The sequence below is a fragment of the Bacidia gigantensis genome, assembly GCF_019456465.1.
Source record: "Bacidia gigantensis strain McMullin 20006 chromosome Unknown contig_245, whole genome shotgun sequence".
Taxonomy (NCBI): Eukaryota; Fungi; Ascomycota; class Lecanoromycetes; order Lecanorales; family Ramalinaceae; genus Bacidia; species Bacidia gigantensis.
This window is the reverse complement of record NW_025408601.1, coordinates 147767-164417: the sequence shown is the minus strand read 5'-3', so window position 1 is coordinate 164417 and position 16651 is coordinate 147767. Positions and strand designations below refer to the sequence as shown.

General features: G+C 50.3%; 5 protein-coding genes across 5 annotated transcripts; 1 reads left to right on the top strand and 4 right to left on the bottom strand.

Annotated features, from left to right (window-relative positions):
* Nucleotides 1-617: 617 nt before the first annotated feature.
* On the bottom strand, nt 618-1165 carry KY384_005147 (uncharacterized protein; the record flags this gene model as incomplete). The annotated part of the gene is made up of 2 exons (XM_044813648.1): nt 618-735; nt 792-1165. The coding sequence occupies 2 exons, from the start codon at nt 1163-1165 to the stop codon at nt 618-620; spliced, it is 492 nt and encodes a 163-aa protein (XP_044668949.1).
* A 1211-nt stretch (nt 1166-2376) lies between these two features.
* Nucleotides 2377-6536, bottom strand: KY384_005146 (uncharacterized protein; the record flags this gene model as incomplete). Its single annotated transcript, XM_044813647.1, has 2 exons — nt 2377-5957; nt 6005-6536. 2 exons carry the CDS (start codon nt 6534-6536, stop codon nt 2377-2379), a joined length of 4113 nt encoding a protein of 1370 aa, XP_044668948.1.
* Nucleotides 6537-6793: 257 nt separating this feature from the next.
* Nucleotides 6794-8605, bottom strand: KY384_005145 (uncharacterized protein; the record flags this gene model as incomplete). Its single annotated transcript, XM_044813646.1, has 2 exons — nt 6794-8479; nt 8603-8605. The coding sequence occupies 2 exons, from the start codon at nt 8603-8605 to the stop codon at nt 6794-6796; spliced, it is 1689 nt and encodes a 562-aa protein (XP_044668947.1).
* Nucleotides 8606-9551: 946 nt separating this feature from the next.
* KY384_005144 (uncharacterized protein) lies at nt 9552-10680 on the top strand (the record flags this gene model as incomplete). The annotated part of the gene is made up of 3 exons (XM_044813645.1): nt 9552-9963; nt 10011-10270; nt 10339-10680. The coding sequence occupies 3 exons, from the start codon at nt 9552-9554 to the stop codon at nt 10678-10680; spliced, it is 1014 nt and encodes a 337-aa protein (XP_044668946.1).
* Nucleotides 10681-10886: 206 nt separating this feature from the next.
* KY384_005143 (uncharacterized protein) lies at nt 10887-12540 on the bottom strand (the record flags this gene model as incomplete). The annotated part of the gene is made up of 3 exons (XM_044813644.1): nt 10887-11997; nt 12054-12400; nt 12457-12540. The coding sequence occupies 3 exons, from the start codon at nt 12538-12540 to the stop codon at nt 10887-10889; spliced, it is 1542 nt and encodes a 513-aa protein (XP_044668945.1).
* Nucleotides 12541-16651: the final 4111 nt, after the last annotated feature.

The window sequence follows — 16651 nt, the reverse complement described above, 5'->3', positions numbered from 1 at the left end:
CCAGGGTGTATCCGTGCTGCTGATAGGGCAGCCTAAGTCGCGCCAGAAGTGAAGCATGAAGAATGCTTACTGTCAATTGCCAGTAATTCAGCCTTGTGGCCTCGCTAGTTCTTCTCATGACCCCGCTCTCGATCGTCCCTCGGCTGAGATGGCCGACTTCATGCATGACTAGTATGCACCGGCAAGAGACTCGTACTTGTAAGAATCATTCCGCCAGCGGCCCCCCCCCCAGCGTCTTCCTTATCGTATCCACTGATCAATGGCATCTTGAGCAATACTTGGTCTAAGAAAGTCGCGGATGAAACCCGCCAAGGCGATAGAGCATAGTTAGCATACTAACTTTGCACAAATACCTCCACCGTTTAGACAACGAGGTGAAGAAGTTTTAGCGATCCCAGTCAAACCCATGGCGACGATGGACGGGAAGGTCATGACAAAGCTCTTCAAATACCACACGCTGTAGATTCATTCGCTATGCTGCTACGCTATGCTATGTAACTCCAACAAGAGCGCCAACGCTACGAATTCTAATCTATCGGTCAAGAAATCTTCTCCATTCCAATCCTCCCCACAGATATAGTGATACAAAGCCCACCCAAGCAGCCATGCAGAGTGGTTCAGAAGCCTGGCATGACTGCATACCCTGTAATTGACATGCCACCATTGCCATCACTTTCCCAATCCCCACCGGCTCCAAGAGGCTGTCCCTGGAAGATAGCCCGGCCCGTCACATTCCTGTAATTCAGTCAGCCACCATCACCACCACTCGAAGATTCCGGGTCTCAACTCACTGATACTGAATCAAGAAATTAGGCCCACACTCCAACGGACTGCCCCCACAGCTAGCATCCGTAGGCTGCTGGACGCGAATATTCCACTTATCCTGATCACTGCAATCGAGTCTTTGCTGCCCAGGCCTATCCGGACCGAGTTGCGACGCGCAGCTCACAGTGGCGGGCGAGTCCGCGCAACGCCAGATTTTGGCCGAGTAGGAGGAGGTGCCGTTGCTGAAGCCGACGTTGCTGGCGAAGTAGAAGGCTGGTTCCTGCGGTGCGGTGGAAGGGCCTACTTCGGTGGTGTCGGCGGTGAGTCTGTAGGAGGTGGGGAGGGCGGTCGTGAGGGTCGATGCCATGAGGATTGTCTGGGAAAGTGAAGGGCGGCGCATTTTTGGTGGGTGATGTGAGTGTGACGTCCTGAGATGAACAGGAAACATGCTGAGATGGGTACTTGGTACTTGTATATTTATACTGTTCTGTGAGTGTGAGGTCGAAGAAGGCCTAGCTTTTGGTATAGGCGCATGTTGGTGTAAGAGCGTCGTCATGCGCTTGCCGCCAGCACGGGATGGCGTGGGAATCACATGCATACCATTTAGGTTCAACCATCGGTTTCCGATCGAAAAGACGTCATGGTGATCATGATCATCGCAGGGAATTCCCACCTGTTGCGTGGGGAGGGGGGTCCACAGCTGCTCCACCGAAAGCCAGAGGATTGATGGACATGTTATACGCTTGCCGCTTGAAACGCTGCGGCTCAATATGCCCTTCTAGGTATTGGACTCGCTTCGCTGCTGCTTAAGCTACCCTAAGAATGATGACGATCTTGAGGCAGCGCTCGCTGCGCCAAAGCCATCGTGATCGTGGCATGTAATAGACAAGCCTGGAAGGTTTGGTATGCTTCCCGCCGAGCAGAAAGAACGAGTAGATAGATGTGAGTGGAAATTCGAAAACCCTCGTGAGCCTATGAAAGCATATGGCGTCCATCTCGCCACAAGCTGCTGACTTCGCATCCTTATATTGAGATTTTCCAACCCGGAATCCACAAACAGCGGCTGTGCTTGTTACATCATCGCGTAACGTACTCATCATTCTAGGCCACTGACCGTATGAGAGCATAGACCCATCGAAGAGCATGCCTCTTGAAAGAATGATTCGGTGATCCCTTGTGACCATGCCAAGGGTGGAGACGTATTTTGTAACTCGTTGATACAATGTTTATGCGACAAGGAGTGAATCACGAACTCGACCGGAAAAGCTGTACTGTTATGAAAATTTCCGACGCTACCCAATCGTCATCTCGTAGCATCAAGATGTATTTTTGGTCTGTATAGACGTTCTACCGGAGGCTAGATTCTCACCTGGGTACGGGGTCTTGCTCCCTACCAAGTTCAAAGTGCTTCGACTTCACGATCGCAGGACTTTTCTTGTTGGAAAACGGAAATCACCCGTGGAGGTATTCGCTCAACTTGCTTCGGTTATACAATCACACGATCGCTGATGCCCAGGTTCACCTACGTATATCGTCGGCGTCGAGAACCTTCACCTCGAGAGGAATCTCATTCCTAATCCCCAAATGGCTTTACGTAAGCAATAAAGTTTCTTAATCACGTAGTGTTGGTCGAAAGTCAACGATTTTTGACCTTGAATTCGCGATTTGCCAAGTATCAGATTCTTTAAATTCCTCCAGTAAATCATCTAGCCATTGGTCAAGGGCCTCGGTCTGATCAGGGCGGAGCTTTGCCTCAGAAGGCACAACCTTCATGAATGAATGATCACGGCAGAGATTCACAAAGGGAGGCTTGCGATCTTCCTCGACGCATTTACAGCAAAGATTGCACAGGGGACACACTTTGCACACATTGAACCAATCAACCTCGCTCAAGTCTTCCTCGCAGCATTCACAAAGAGGTAACCCAGTCAAAGCTGCCTGCTGGTAGACAAGTCTAGCACGATCTTCCATGTCGAGAATCAAGAAACAACGAGCCAAATTGTATAATCGTGCGTTTGCTAGCCTGTCATGTTCTCTGATTGCTGAAATGAGACCACCTATGCTGCGGCATATGAGGGTAATATCCGGGCCAATTGGTGTGCTGTTAGACTCTTGCGTGCTTTGTTGGGCTATTTCGAGGTTCGGCCGCAGTCTTCGCAGCCAATCTAGGCAGCTCATTCCGTACATATCAACAACAAACAAGCTCGCACCTGCTTTGACTAGATACTCCGTAATTTCGTTTGACGCCCGCCTAATTGCTATGTTCAGTGGGGTCTCTCCAAAGATTGATTTCATATTAAGATTGCAGCCTTTGGAGACGAGAATTGAAATGATGGCCAGTTCACCCTTGTAGGCTGCTGCATGGAGCGCGCTTATGCCATGTATTCCCGTGGCATTGATATCGGCTCCGTGGTCAAGAAATAGACTAACTATATCGTCAAAGCCCTTCCTGGCCGCCATCATGAGCAGTGTTACTCCGTCGACATTTGCATGGAATTTGGCTCCTTTTTCAATGAGTAATCTCGCTACCTCGAGACGGCGCTGTTTATTATTCATCCAAAGTGCGTACCATAACGCCGTCAATCCTTCGTCATCCTGCGTGTTCACATCTGCCCCACCTTGTAGCAATTGACTCACGACGTCTGTGTGACCATTGTGTACTGCATGGAAAAGAGGCGTGTCACCGTCGCTATCTCCCGTGTTGACGTTTGCACCGTGTTCCATTAATATCTCTACAACGTCTCTGTGACCCTTGCGTACTGCATAGGAAAGAGGCGTGCCACCGTTGCTATCTCCCGTGTTGACATTTGCACCATGTTCCATTAATATCTCTACAACGTCTTTGCGGCCTTGCCTAGCCGCTTCGTGTAGTGCGGTCATGGAATCATCGTCCAGGGCCTCCACATCGGCTCCATTGGAGATAAGCTCAACTGCTAAGTCCAGGTGACCATTATATGTAGCAAAGTGAAGTGGTGTGCCAAGCGATGTTGAAAGATTGATATTTGCCCCTTCCTGAAGTAACAGCTTTACAACCCCAAGGTGGTTTTCTCTTGCCGCTAAGCTCATTGCACAAACGTTCTTCTCATCGACAACATTTGGATCTGCGCTGTGGTCCAAAAGCAACCTTACCGTGTTCACATAACCTTTCTCAGCAGCCAAACGAAGGGCAGCAGCGAGAGAAACAGATGTTTTTGCTTGCTCTTCGGGACTTTCAGATACTTTGAGCGGGGCTCTTGTGACTTGATCAAGAAGCAGAAGCAAAATTTTCCCATGACCTCGACGTGCGGCCGCCTCTATTGCTGTCTGTATTTCACTATCCGAAAATTTTCTCTCTCTGCCGCGTTTAAGGAGTGTCTTGACGATCGTGCTCTGACCGCCCCGAGCAGCAGCATCCAAGACGCTATGGTAAGGACCTCCTTCGACACTCATATCAGCTTTCCACTTCATGAGACGTTTAAAAGCCTCTCTATAGCCGCGACGGCAGACTATCTGTAAAGGGGTCCCGTATTGAACACTCAAGGTATCTATATTGGTGTTCTCATTTTCGTACAGATACTCGATTGTGGGGACTAGTCCAAACCAGCAGGCATAGTGCATCGAAGAAGTATCAGTCCCGCCGATAGCACCATCGCATTTTGCAGGCTCTTCGACCTCAAAGGCTTGCTTCCACCTCTCGAAATGGTCGTTGTATGGGTTCATAAAGTCATGTACCAGACCACTTATGGCATCATACGAGGTTTTAATGAGCTGTAGATGCACGAACCAATAACGTGTGGCGTAGGCCGTGAACGATGGACCGTCAGTAGCGTTGCCAGAAGCCCAGGCTGCTTCACAATTCAAGAAGCGGATACAGTGGGCAGCTAGTTTGAGATGCTGAGCAGCGTCTGTTGATAACCTACCGAGGGATGAAATGCCAAGGTAGGGCATAGGTAATCTTTCCATAAGATAGTCTTTTACTGAGGCATGCACTAAGTGTAGCGTTTTATTGGCCGAGGACGAGTCTGAATTTTCACGTCTAAGCTCGACAAGAGATCCACAAAGACCTTTGATCTCGCCGTTTATGAAATCGTCATCAAAAGCGTCGGGTAAATCATCTTTACAGAAGGCCTCCTTTTTGTCATCAAGTTGCACCACAAGGGCTTCAGCTATCTCCTCAACTGTCAGTGGTCTGCGGGCAAATGTCAACCATCGAAGGATATCAATTGCACGATCTCGTTCTTCAAGATCCTGAATATACTCCCAATTACGATCGTAGACACGATAGAGCCCTTGAGGCATAGCTTGCACAATATCATGAAGGGCCTTTCTGCTTTTGCCGCCACGTATTCGGTCTTGTTGCAGCTTGATCCATAGAAACATGCCCTCACATCTGTCAGAAATTTGTAGAGCAAGTGTTTCGCGAAATGTAGGATCCTGTCGAGGCAACTTTTCAGCCACTACAGCTTGCGCGAATAGAGAGACGTCGCTTCGCACGTCTTCCTCATCGACTCTCCACTCCAAAATTTGGCACCCTGGCGACGCACTCGAGCTCAGCTCTGTTTCAATATCAACGGTGACACGGCTAGTTATCAGGACTCTAACTTGAGTAGAGGTAACAGCATCTTTCAGCTTAGCTAGAAAGCGCGGTCTTTCATCATTGATGTTATCGAATTCATCAAGTCCGTCCAGGACGAATGTACACGGTTCGTGCGTCTGTTTTGATATTTGTTTGAGCAGAGTCCAAATATTTTCACTTGATGCTCTTCGATCATTTTGCTCCTGGCGCAATTGATCGACCAAATTGAGAACATCACCCCCCGCCCGGCTTATTTGGGTGATCCATGTTCGTACAGTGCTGATGAGATGGTCTGCTCTATTCTTATGGTTTGGAGCAAAGCAGTAGCCGAGAGGGCTCTTCAGGTTTGTTCGGAAGTACTCAATCAAATATGCAGAGATGATGGTCTTGCCAAAACCAGCAGGTCCACAAACCCATAAGAATTTTGCACCAGTGCTGGAGAAGTCTTCGGAAATCCATTTCGCGAAGACTGAGGTATTTCGAATCCAGCTACAAGTCCCATCCAGGCGTAAAGAGACATTCTTTTCGTATTCATCATCGTCCTTGGGAGCATCAAGCCAGATTTCGACACTGTTATGCTTAATCGTATTAGCAGCTTCCAACAATTCTCCAAGACTGCTCGATATAGTATGTGACACTAAAAGAGGTCAGAGTCAATGTTGCGTTGTGGCATCGGGTCCGTACAATCTTTCAAAGCTTCGGCCGTACCCTCTCGCGGGGTCACTATGCCATAGAGTACATCCACCAGCGCTTCGAAGGTGTTTACGTCGTCACTCAGCTTCAGTTTCCCACCAGTAGCCCACGCTAGTCGACTGCTTTTCGAGCTCGTTCGACTGGGCTCAACTTCGTTTCTAATTTTACCAAGATTGATGACCCAATCATCGTTGCGAGCTGAGCGTTGCCTCACAGGCAATTTGAGTGACGTGCTTCTATACTCCACTTTATCAAAGGCTTTCTCTAGGCTACGCAAGACGTTTGTTATGACCAGAGCCGTTTGCGGATCGTCCAGGCGAGTGTCGTGAGGATCCGCAAGGCCACCATCATGTATACCAAGCGAGTTCGCCCAATTCTGTAACTTGAGCTTCGAAGCATTGAAGCGAGCTATTGTTGTCTGTGACCCTGTCGCAAAGTCTTTGTAACTGTCGACTCGGTCTATGATGTCGATTGTGGCATTGTACAGAGAGACGATACCAACTGCAAGGCCGGCGACCTCCATCGGATTAGAAGGACCTCCTATACCATTCTTGATGTTTTCCAGAGACGTATACTGGTATAAGAAATGTCTGGCAGCTAACTCCGAGAATACGGGAGGATGGTGGCTGTCATGGAAAAGAAATCGTGCGCAGCGCTAATTTCAGCCTGGCATCCATGCCAAGGCAGAATTGCTTAGGCTACAGCCAATGCTTTGCAGCCCCAGCTGGCTGATTCAGCTTTGGAATGAGATAGCGTTGTATCTTAATACATTGTTGTCGTCTAGCCCGATGTGATCTCGTAGCTCCAAGCCTCCTTCCCATCTACGAACAGTCTGAACCTACAGAGTCCCTGACCTGTCTCCTCGATATCTTCCATTTCAATGGCAGCCACCTTGCTATTGCCGTCTGGTATATACTTAACCATGTTATCTCGTCCCCACTCTTGCCAATCCATGCCACCTCCATCTTTGTCCTCCCAGTATGTACGTAAAGGCAGGTAGAACATGCTTAGTGGACTCGTACTGAACTCAAAGACGTCTTTACTTCCTTCTTCTTCACCTTGGCCCTGGAAATCTGGCGGTGGCGGAAAGCGAGTTGCAGCAAACTCATGCCGATCACCGCTCAGCACAATAACCCTCACCTTATTTCCTTGCTTTTGCTTGTTGATATTTACCTCCCACATCGCCCGCAGGACTTTTTGGCGCTCGACTAAGTAGCCACCCCATGTGTCTTGCGCATTAATCCTCCAATTGCGCGTGAACGGGATAGACGAGACGACGACTTTGAACTTTACGCCTACCGGCTCGGGGCGAGCAAGCCATGCCAGTAGATCATCCAATTGCTCTTTGCCCAGCATCGTCTTTGCCGCATCGGTTGCAGGCGCCGCCGTTGAAGGGGAACGATACCTCCGCGTATCAAGCATGAAGAATGTTGCGGGACCGTTGCGGAAAGTGTAGTATGTCCGGTTACTCTTCACAGAAGGCGGATTCGCGGCGTGGTGGTAATGCATCCACGGATCAATGGCTGCAGGATAGGGTGCAGATAGACCTTGGTCCCAATCATTTGCGATTTCATGGTCGTCGATCACATGTATCCAGGGCAGAGAATAGGACACGGCTTGATAAAAGGGAGAGGAGTAGACGCGACGATATTCTGCGCGGTAGGTTGAGGGATCGCTGTCATGTCGATGCGGAACATCAATGTAGATGAAATCGCCGAGGAAGAGCATGAAAGATTGTCTGGCAAGGATGTCAAGGACGTTCGAGAGGTGGGAGAGACCAGGAATGTGGAGCGGGTGAGAGAGCGGGTTGTATGGGAAGTTCGGCTTGATGCAGGATGTTGTGAGGAAGGTGACCTTATTGCCTCGAGCAGCAAGAGGTGGGGCGGTAGTGAAAGAGCCGGTATGATTATTTGTGAGCTTGTATTCGTATGTGGTGGCCGGCTCAAGCTCAGCAACCTCGACAACAGAAGTGTAATCTGTATGTGCTGTCGTTTCGTGAATCGTGCCGCCCGGTTTCCAAGGGTCTGCTAGACCTGGCTCTGAGAGTATGGCGTGGTAAGAGACATGTAGAGGGAACCGAGAGGGATCGGGCTCGCGGATCAATATCTTTGCCGTTGTTCCAGATACGTGACCAACGCGTGCGAAAGAGAGATCGTGACTCGGATAGAGTACGGGGCCTCTATAGACAACGTCTAGTGTTCCCAAAACTAGGAACGCATTGACAGCTAATATCACTGTGTTCCATATTTTCCATGATGGCGACGGCAGTCCGAACGCGCCGCCCCTCACAATATTCCAATAGGTGTTCGAACCTTCTCTTTCTGCTTCCTTCGAGGAAGAATGCTTTGCAGCAATGTCATTGTCAACCGACTGTCCTGCATTGGCTATTTTTGGCTTGAGGAGAATCGAGGCATAGTAGGTAAGCGCAAAGGCATATATCAGCGGAGGAAAAGGATGGCCGGGAATCTATCGTAAAATAAGCATCTGTGCTCGACTTTATACGCCACTACTTACCCACCTGAAGAAGACGTAGGAGAGCAAACGGACGGCTGCCGAGCTCAGTCCAGCCAAAGCATCGAATTAAGATACCATGCTGCGGGTCGTGAAAAGCACCTTGTATCAATAGGTATGAGACATATCCTCCACCAGGAGAGACTCTAGAGCCTGTTTTGGGGGAATGTTAACCTTGTGTGGACATTCGAATTTGATGTGTTCTATGAAGCATTTGTCCTGCGCGTATCTACGGGCCCGGGAAGCGTCGTGTCCCTAACAGACGCTAGTGAGATACGCGAGATAAGATAGATAGCCCCTTTTTCTTCTCACAACCATACCATCCTCTTCAACTTCACGCATCCTAATGTATATGATCTAGAAAGCAGATGTCATCTTCGTACGCTGCATTGCCTGTTCGCTCGCAACCATATCATATACACTGATCACCGCTCTCCCCTCACCACCTTCAACCTCAACCTGAGTCAAGCCAACAACCAGGAACGCGTTTCACACCCTCAATACTCCGTCCAATATTCTGAAACGCTTTGCTTGCCGTCTTCAACACAAGCGAGATTGCTTTCCAGTTCTTGAACAGTATTAGCGTCCGAATACCCGTCCTATTTTTGCAATATCAAGGCAGACTTGGCGGACAAGCACACCACTAGTGCAGGAACAGCCGTTGCCATCCTTGCTGAGATATCATCGAAGGCAGATTCGGACCACAAAACCAGTGCAAATACCGCTGCTATCATCCTTGACGAGGCAGACAAGCAAACCGCTCGTGAAATCAGAGAGTGAGACAGGTGTAAAGTCACCCAGCTAAATGTGCCCTAATTGACCCTCCAATGTCCCATGCATCCTCTGATCATTACTTTATAATGCCTGAGATGCTGTCATTCCTCATTTGCGTTCTCAGTCAACCCTCCATTCACCATTTGTTCCAGGAGGCTGGTCCTCTTGTTCTAATCTCTTCTGCAATATATAATCTGTTACCCATCATTACGGTTTCCTGCTCCATAAGCCCATCTTCCTCGCATCTACTACCATGAAATCTCTCATCCACTCATCCCTTCTTGTACTTCCCCTGTCTCTCGCCGGCGTGATTCAAGAAAGGCAAGATGTACTGCAACAGATCCCCGCCACAGGCAAGGCACCAAACACCTTCAACGCGCCGAATGTGGATTGGGAGAGAGGCCAGCCACCACAGACAAACGCTCCTCTTCCTGAGCAGTATCGCGCCAAAGACATCGACCTCCCCTTCGGACGCCTTATCAAGGGCAATGTCAAGTACTTCCAACCTGGAGAGATGAACACACCCACAGGCGTCACCGACGAAGCCGGCGCAATGGGCGTAGCAGACTTCGCAAACCAGAGCGCCTGCGGTATCCCCGACAATGTCTACCGAGACAGCAAGGTGGCCATCCATCCGTACTGGCTAAAATATGCCGGTTTGGACCGTACGTCGCACCCCTCTCTCAACCGCACGCACTCACCATGATCACAGGAATGTGCCTCCAAGACGTCTGCATCGCAATCTTCACCATGACCGACGACATGATTGCCAAAGTGACCGACATCTGCAGCATCGACCCTGGCGACCCTTCCCACTGCGCCTCACCCAACGACATCAAGTTGCCTAAAAAGAAGATCCAGACAATCAACCACTACAAGGGCAAGACGGAAGAAGTGCCAGAGCTGAACGGCGTGAACAAGTACCAGCATCCCCAACCCATCTATTGGAATTTCGCGAAGTGCTTGGGCGAGGTAAGCCGCCTCCTCCCATCCCCCCTTCCCTCTCCCCCTTCCCTCCCCCCCCCACTAACACCCTTCAGGCCATTCCCCAACCCCCCTACAAAGCTCCCGCCCCGGCCCCTCAAAACTGGTTCTCCACGCCCCTGTACCCGGAAAACAACGCCGACACAGTGCAAGTGGGGCTCAAACAAGCAGGCAACAACCAGAAATCGTACCCAGCCAAAAACTGGCCCACGTACACGCAGGCGGTGACGCCCGGGAAGGATAAATTGGAGGGCTTGGTGCTGAATGTGAATGAGAGTGAGTGGAAGAGTGGGGATCCCGTGCCCAAGTGGACGCCGGTGGCGGGGGGAGGGGGTTTGGTGTTGTTGGGGGAGCGGCAGGGGGAGGGGGAGGGGGAGGGGGGAATGATGGTGGTGTAGGTGCGGGCAATGTGACGGGGGCGGGGGTGGCATTGGGACCGGTGAGCGCGGTGGGTGTGCAGCCGGCTACTGGCACACCGAGCGGAGGGGTTGTGATGCCGTTGAATGTCAATTAAATAGACCTGTCGACGGCTGGTCCTCGGGTGTGTTGAGCTTCACTGGAAGAGGAGGGAATGTCATTAGATCGATACTCTACCGATATAGCTTCAAAGTATCGTTGATGATGTGTCAGCATTTAATTTCGAGTGGCCCTTTCGGCCTGAGAATATCGGCTGCTTCCCCGGCTGCTTCGTCGATTCCATCGAGGAGCAAAGCCAAGGATACGGATCGCTCGAGGATTCAGTAATCCATGTTCTCGGAAAACCAAACCAGGAACGCTTATCTTCCAATTTGTCAGGTTGTGCTTTTCCTCCTGTAAAATCTGAGAATCCTCCCCCCCATCCCGACGTTCCTGTAGCAATGACCTTCCTTGGCTTGTTCTCGTCTGAAGAAGACTTCTCTGTACTTTCATAATCCGACCTATCTTCCCGTGCACTTCTCCTCTGTGTTAGGGGGTTCCCCTCTAGAGACTTAGGGCTGGCTTTGTCTTGTTCATCTTTGTTTAATTTGTTTAGATGGGAAGGGGCGCCATAGATTTCTTCGCTCGCAGTATCGCCCTTGTAGTTCGCCCAGAACCGGGCGATAGCTGGCTTGAATAGAGGATGATTACATTTTTGCTCATGATAGTAATTTATCACTCCATACTCGTCTTTGTTCATCACGTACTTCGTCGGCGCACTTTCTAAGGCAGCCCAGATTTCGTCTCTTTTCCGTTCGAAAAATCTAATGACCGTGTATGGAGGGTCCTTGGAGTATCTCAAAATGTCGAGAGCTTTTGATATGGTCAAGGGTGCCGAATTATTTTTCACCATCATGTCGACCTGTGAGCTAATTTTGTGCATCGAGACAATAGCTGACGCCGATAATGCTAGACTCATGCCCTTGAAGGCGATGTCAAGAATGTTGATTTCAGAATACGATTCCGTCTTTGGGGAACTGGTTGCGGCGACATTCTGTCCGTTCACAGCATTGTCCAATTCAAGTAGTGATTCGGCGATCTTATCGTCTGCATTCTCCAGGCTTGTTTCATTTGGTTCATCTTGTCCGTTCGTTGAATCAGCCGGTTGGGGCTCGTCATCGCCAGTTATTTGTGCTTCAGCCTCTCTGTGCTGGGATGGATTCTGAAGATGCTGGGCAACAGCTTCAAGCTGTACCCTGACTTGATCAATCATTTCGACATTAGTAGCTCGATCAGCTTCAGCTATCGTCAAAGACTCTCTGAGATAGAGATGATTAATTGCGATTCCTGATTGGCAGGGTGGTGTAGCACTAACAGGATCTGGCCTAGCAATAGCATATTGATAGTTGAAGCATGACTTGTTAGCGTCGCTCGCAACTCCTTGACATCCTCATCTAAAGTAAGAGAAAATCGAAGCCTAGATTTCACTCCTTTCAACCCAGTGTCTTCCGCATTTTGCACTCCTAAAGCTTTGTCGTAGGTCGAAAGTTTCTTGAGGAAGTCTTCGAGCGGACGCTTGCAAGCGGCGACAGCTGCACGGACTGCATCGAGATGAACCAGGTCATGCTCCGTAGGTTTGAGAGTATTCAGTCTTGTCAAGGCTCTGCTGAGGGTCTCGAGCTCCACCAGGAGATTCTGATATCGAGCTGCGGTCTCACTACTCTATCCCTCGGTCAATACCCTGCGGCTCTTCGTCATCGATGAGTGAGGAACATTACCTTCTTCAATTCACTAATGATAGTGCCAGCTATCCTGCCCACAAGAATAAAATCACCGACACTTATCCCGATCGGAGCTGCCATGGTGAAGTGGAGGAATTGAAAAGCCGTAGTACTAAGTATCGACTCCGTGCGCAGGATCTCAGCCTGATCTCTGGTGGATGGTGGGGTCATTGCATAAGGCAGACTAGCCAGGCCACAAGGCTGACAGATACAGAGAGGGTCCTTCTCCCCATCTCATAACGGGCGGGTAACAAGCGCATAGCCAGCCCTGGAATAGTCCAAGGCGCGCTGCGTACAACTACTCACATCATCAGCATAATGTAAGTTAGTCTCTCTCCTCTCGATCATTGGTGTAGAGACACCCACAAAAGGCGGGTGTGTGGACATATCAAGAGATGAGGTAGGTATATATAGTGCTCCTAAGATGCTGCTCTGCCACTATGTCAGTTTCCCATGGCAATTGAAAACAGCTAGATCATCTCATTAAACTCTCATCAACATCATACATACACCCATAACCATCAATAAGGATACTCATCCGGCCTCTTCGGCCGCGGCGGTCTCGGCGGGACCTGTCGGGGAAACCCCCTTTCCTCATCTTCCACAAACCGCTGCCCCGGCCACGAGCTCTGCTGACTTGCCTCCTCCTCCCCCCTCTCCCTTCCTTCATCCCCATCACGCCGCTGACTCTCCAAACCCCCCTCTCCTCCCTCCTCCTCGGCTCAGGCTCCCACATAGTCTCCAACCCCTCATTCCTGACAAAAGTCCTGACACCCGTGAGCGTCGCGGACGGAATCTCCGGCAAGCGTCTCAACTCCTCGCCATCCCCCTCACCCCTAGTCGTCCTATTCCCCGAGCTCCCCGTCAACGCCTTAATGGGGCTCATATACCACTTATCCCTCTCGCCCTCATACAAATACCTTCTCCTGCGCGCATGCGTGCGTTCCGCCACAAAGAACGCGCGGAAGGCGGTGATGGAGACCATGGAGATGGCGATGCTGACTTCGATCTGCTGCCAGAAATCATTCCAGGTGTGGTCGAGCGTGAAGCGGGATTTTATGCCCGCCATGCGGATGATGGCGACGACGCCTTGGCAGAAGTTGAGGCAGAGGAAGATGCCCATGCCGATTTTTTGGCGGGTGGAGCGCCGGTATTTGGTTAGGATCCAGATGGGGATTATGACGACTGTCAGGGGTGAGAAAAGCTTGGAGGGTGTGGATTTGGTGTCTTTGGAAGAAGGAATGGGGGGACTAACTCATCACTTCGGTCGCAATATCCAGCGTTGTTGCCAGGATCGTGATTGCAGTTGCCCTGATGAGAAGGGGTCGGTGAGCGCACGCGTCTGAACCCAGAGTCAGTATTGCATCAAACCGAACGATTTGGGGATGAATCTACAAGCCTTGATGCCCGTCTCCGGACAAGCGATAAATCCATCAATCGCACAATAAATGAAAGACACGGCAGTCACTCCAGCCGTGATCTTCCAATACATACTGATCCACCCCAGCCGATCCACCAAGCGTCTGAAGAATGCCAGAAAAGCAAACTTGACCGCAAAAATGGCTGCCCACGAAACAATGAAATAGGCATGATATCTCTCCCGAAACCAGTTCGCTTTGGCGCTGAAGGATATAAGAGCGCCTGTCGTGATACCACCCGCTTTGTCCAGCCGAGCGGACAGGTAGATTGTCGGGATCAACTTCGAGAGCAGGCCGAAGGTTGTGATAGAGCAGGCTAGAGCGAAGAAGAGGAGGTAGTCGTCCGCTTGGAATTTGCGGTTTAGGTGCCATCGAATCGCGGTGCGGGCGAGGGCTGTGAGAGTGGCGATGCCGAAGAAGAGGCCGGTTACGAACTGTGTTTTTGGGTGAGTTGGTTGTTGCTGGTGGATGCCAATTGTGCGGGGAGGGAGAGAGGGAGACCTTGAAAACATCTTCTGAGATTACACCCTCCAACGCCCCCATACTGGTGGTGCCTGGTGGCGCGCCAGGATTTTTGGAGCCTTCACGTCTGCCTTCGTTGGTGGTTTCTTCCGATTGATGAGGAGGATCCGACAACGATTAAGTAGCTCCAGTCGAGCTCCGAGAACGCTACTAGTCGCGCTCAGCATCTTCTGCACCGTCCATATTTGTGCATATTGAGGAAATTGCGCCTGTAATGGTGGTAAATTTGTATATTCCAGCGCGACGGATTGAGCATCGAATATGAAAGAATGCAAGAAGCCTCCACACCCTTCAATTGAGGTCGAACACGCAAAAGACGGGATAAATTTAGGATAAATCATGCGATTTGGGTCAAAAAGATGAAACACGATCCTTGCACATTTGCTGCAGCTAGAAGCTGCTTAGAATATCGCGTAATCATTTGCGCGCATATCCCACTGGCCTAGTTCGGTCGTGCAAGAGCCACATTACGATCTTTGTTGCTTCTTTTCGAGGGTGAAAATTGCTCTGGATTCATGCCGTCCTGACCATCGTTTGGTTTCATACGTGGTTTGTAATTCGCCCTGCCACGGATGCTACTCCACGAGACATGTCGCACCCGTGTTTGGAGCTCTAGAGCCAGCTGGGGACGGGAACGGCCCTTCTACCGGCCATGTCTCAGCCATAGTTTGCCTTGAAGTTGACCGACATAGTCCTGGAAATCCGAGATTAAAGCATCTGCTGCTGTGTTGGCAGTAATGCGTGATCGCTCATGGCGTACATGAACCCTGACTTCATCTGGCCTTCCTGATGGAGAACACCAACTTCCCGTGCCTTGTTGCTATCTAGATTATTGAACAGCATGTTCGGCACTCGACCTGGGACTGGGAGAGCTACCCCGGGAAGGCGTCTGCTCCGTGCTTTCCGCCACTGCCGTTCCACGTGTTCTTCGCCCGTTGATACAGCGTGTGGAGTTGTTGAAGTAGGTGTCCACATTCTGTAGAGAAACTTGATTTTCATCTCGCATGCAGATGCACAATCGATGCATGCACATGTGAGATGAAGCGACGCAGCACAACGTATGCAATCATTGTGTGCTCTCTAGATCAAGCTGCTCCCTTCATGGCTTTCGGAAACTCTTCTGTCGTGCAATCTTTCACGAACTCGTAAAGATCTTGAGTACATTGAGGGGCGTGTGCCGCGACGCGCAAGCGCCATGTCGTTTTATGGCACAGCATGCATAACCGAGATGTATCTTGCCGTCTATTTTGAGGCCATTGCTTTTGAAATTCACCCAGTATTCCACAGAGATAGGGGCCTCAAATCCGACAAATGGATGGTGCTGAAGAGAGCGGCAGGACTCCGTGTGTCAAGAGTTCGATGCTACCTCTATTCAAGCACAGAGAAGTCGATATGATCATCAATCAGTACTTGAGTGGAAACCATATCTTGCTCGTCGCCTCCCACATGAACAATGATTATCAAGGGACACCCAGCGGACTTCGGCGACAGCGAACTTTGGCGTTCCTCCCTAGATTTCTGAGGAGATAAGGAGGTTCTCCAGGTTGAAGGTCCCTAGAGAAAAGCTCCTGGGCTGTGGTTGGTGCGCATGTCGGAACTCTTTAGCCGAGAAGCTAGCCTGGAGACTAGGCTGGCTTTGGCATAGACTCTTATGTCTTTGTTTTGGGAGTGTTTCATTAATCTTTTCATAAAGCACAGTTCACACCCTCTGGACTTTGGAGAGCTCGATAGTGCTGACGTACGCAGTAGGATACTCCTAAGCGAAGTCGTAGTTTGCAAATACGGCAAATGTGTTTACTGGTCTGCCGAACGGCGACTCAGGCTGCTGCAAATGATGGCACTTCCTAGCGGCGAATCGCCACAAAAAATGGCTGTACTTACGCTGGCGAGGTAAATGCCTTTGCTTGCACATGTATGAGGTAGGCTGAGTGAATTGACATTTCTCATTCACCGCAGCCGGACCGCAGACCACATTGACTTAGCGCTACTTCCCCTGTGCTCGAAGTCGCATATTCCGTTTTAGGTATTCTGAATCACTACGTCAAGTACGTGATAATGCCAACCTATACCTTGTTCAATGGCTGCTTACTTGATTCCAGCGCGTTCTTGGTGCTGAGTATTGCGCGCTCCCTCCTGATTTGTTGCTTGATGAATGATTGCTTTGAGGTCTAAAGGTCCGCATGATCACTCTCAAGCCCCTTCTGAGCATTGTTGCTGGCACGACGTCGAGCCTCAAATTTGACGTCGAAGGG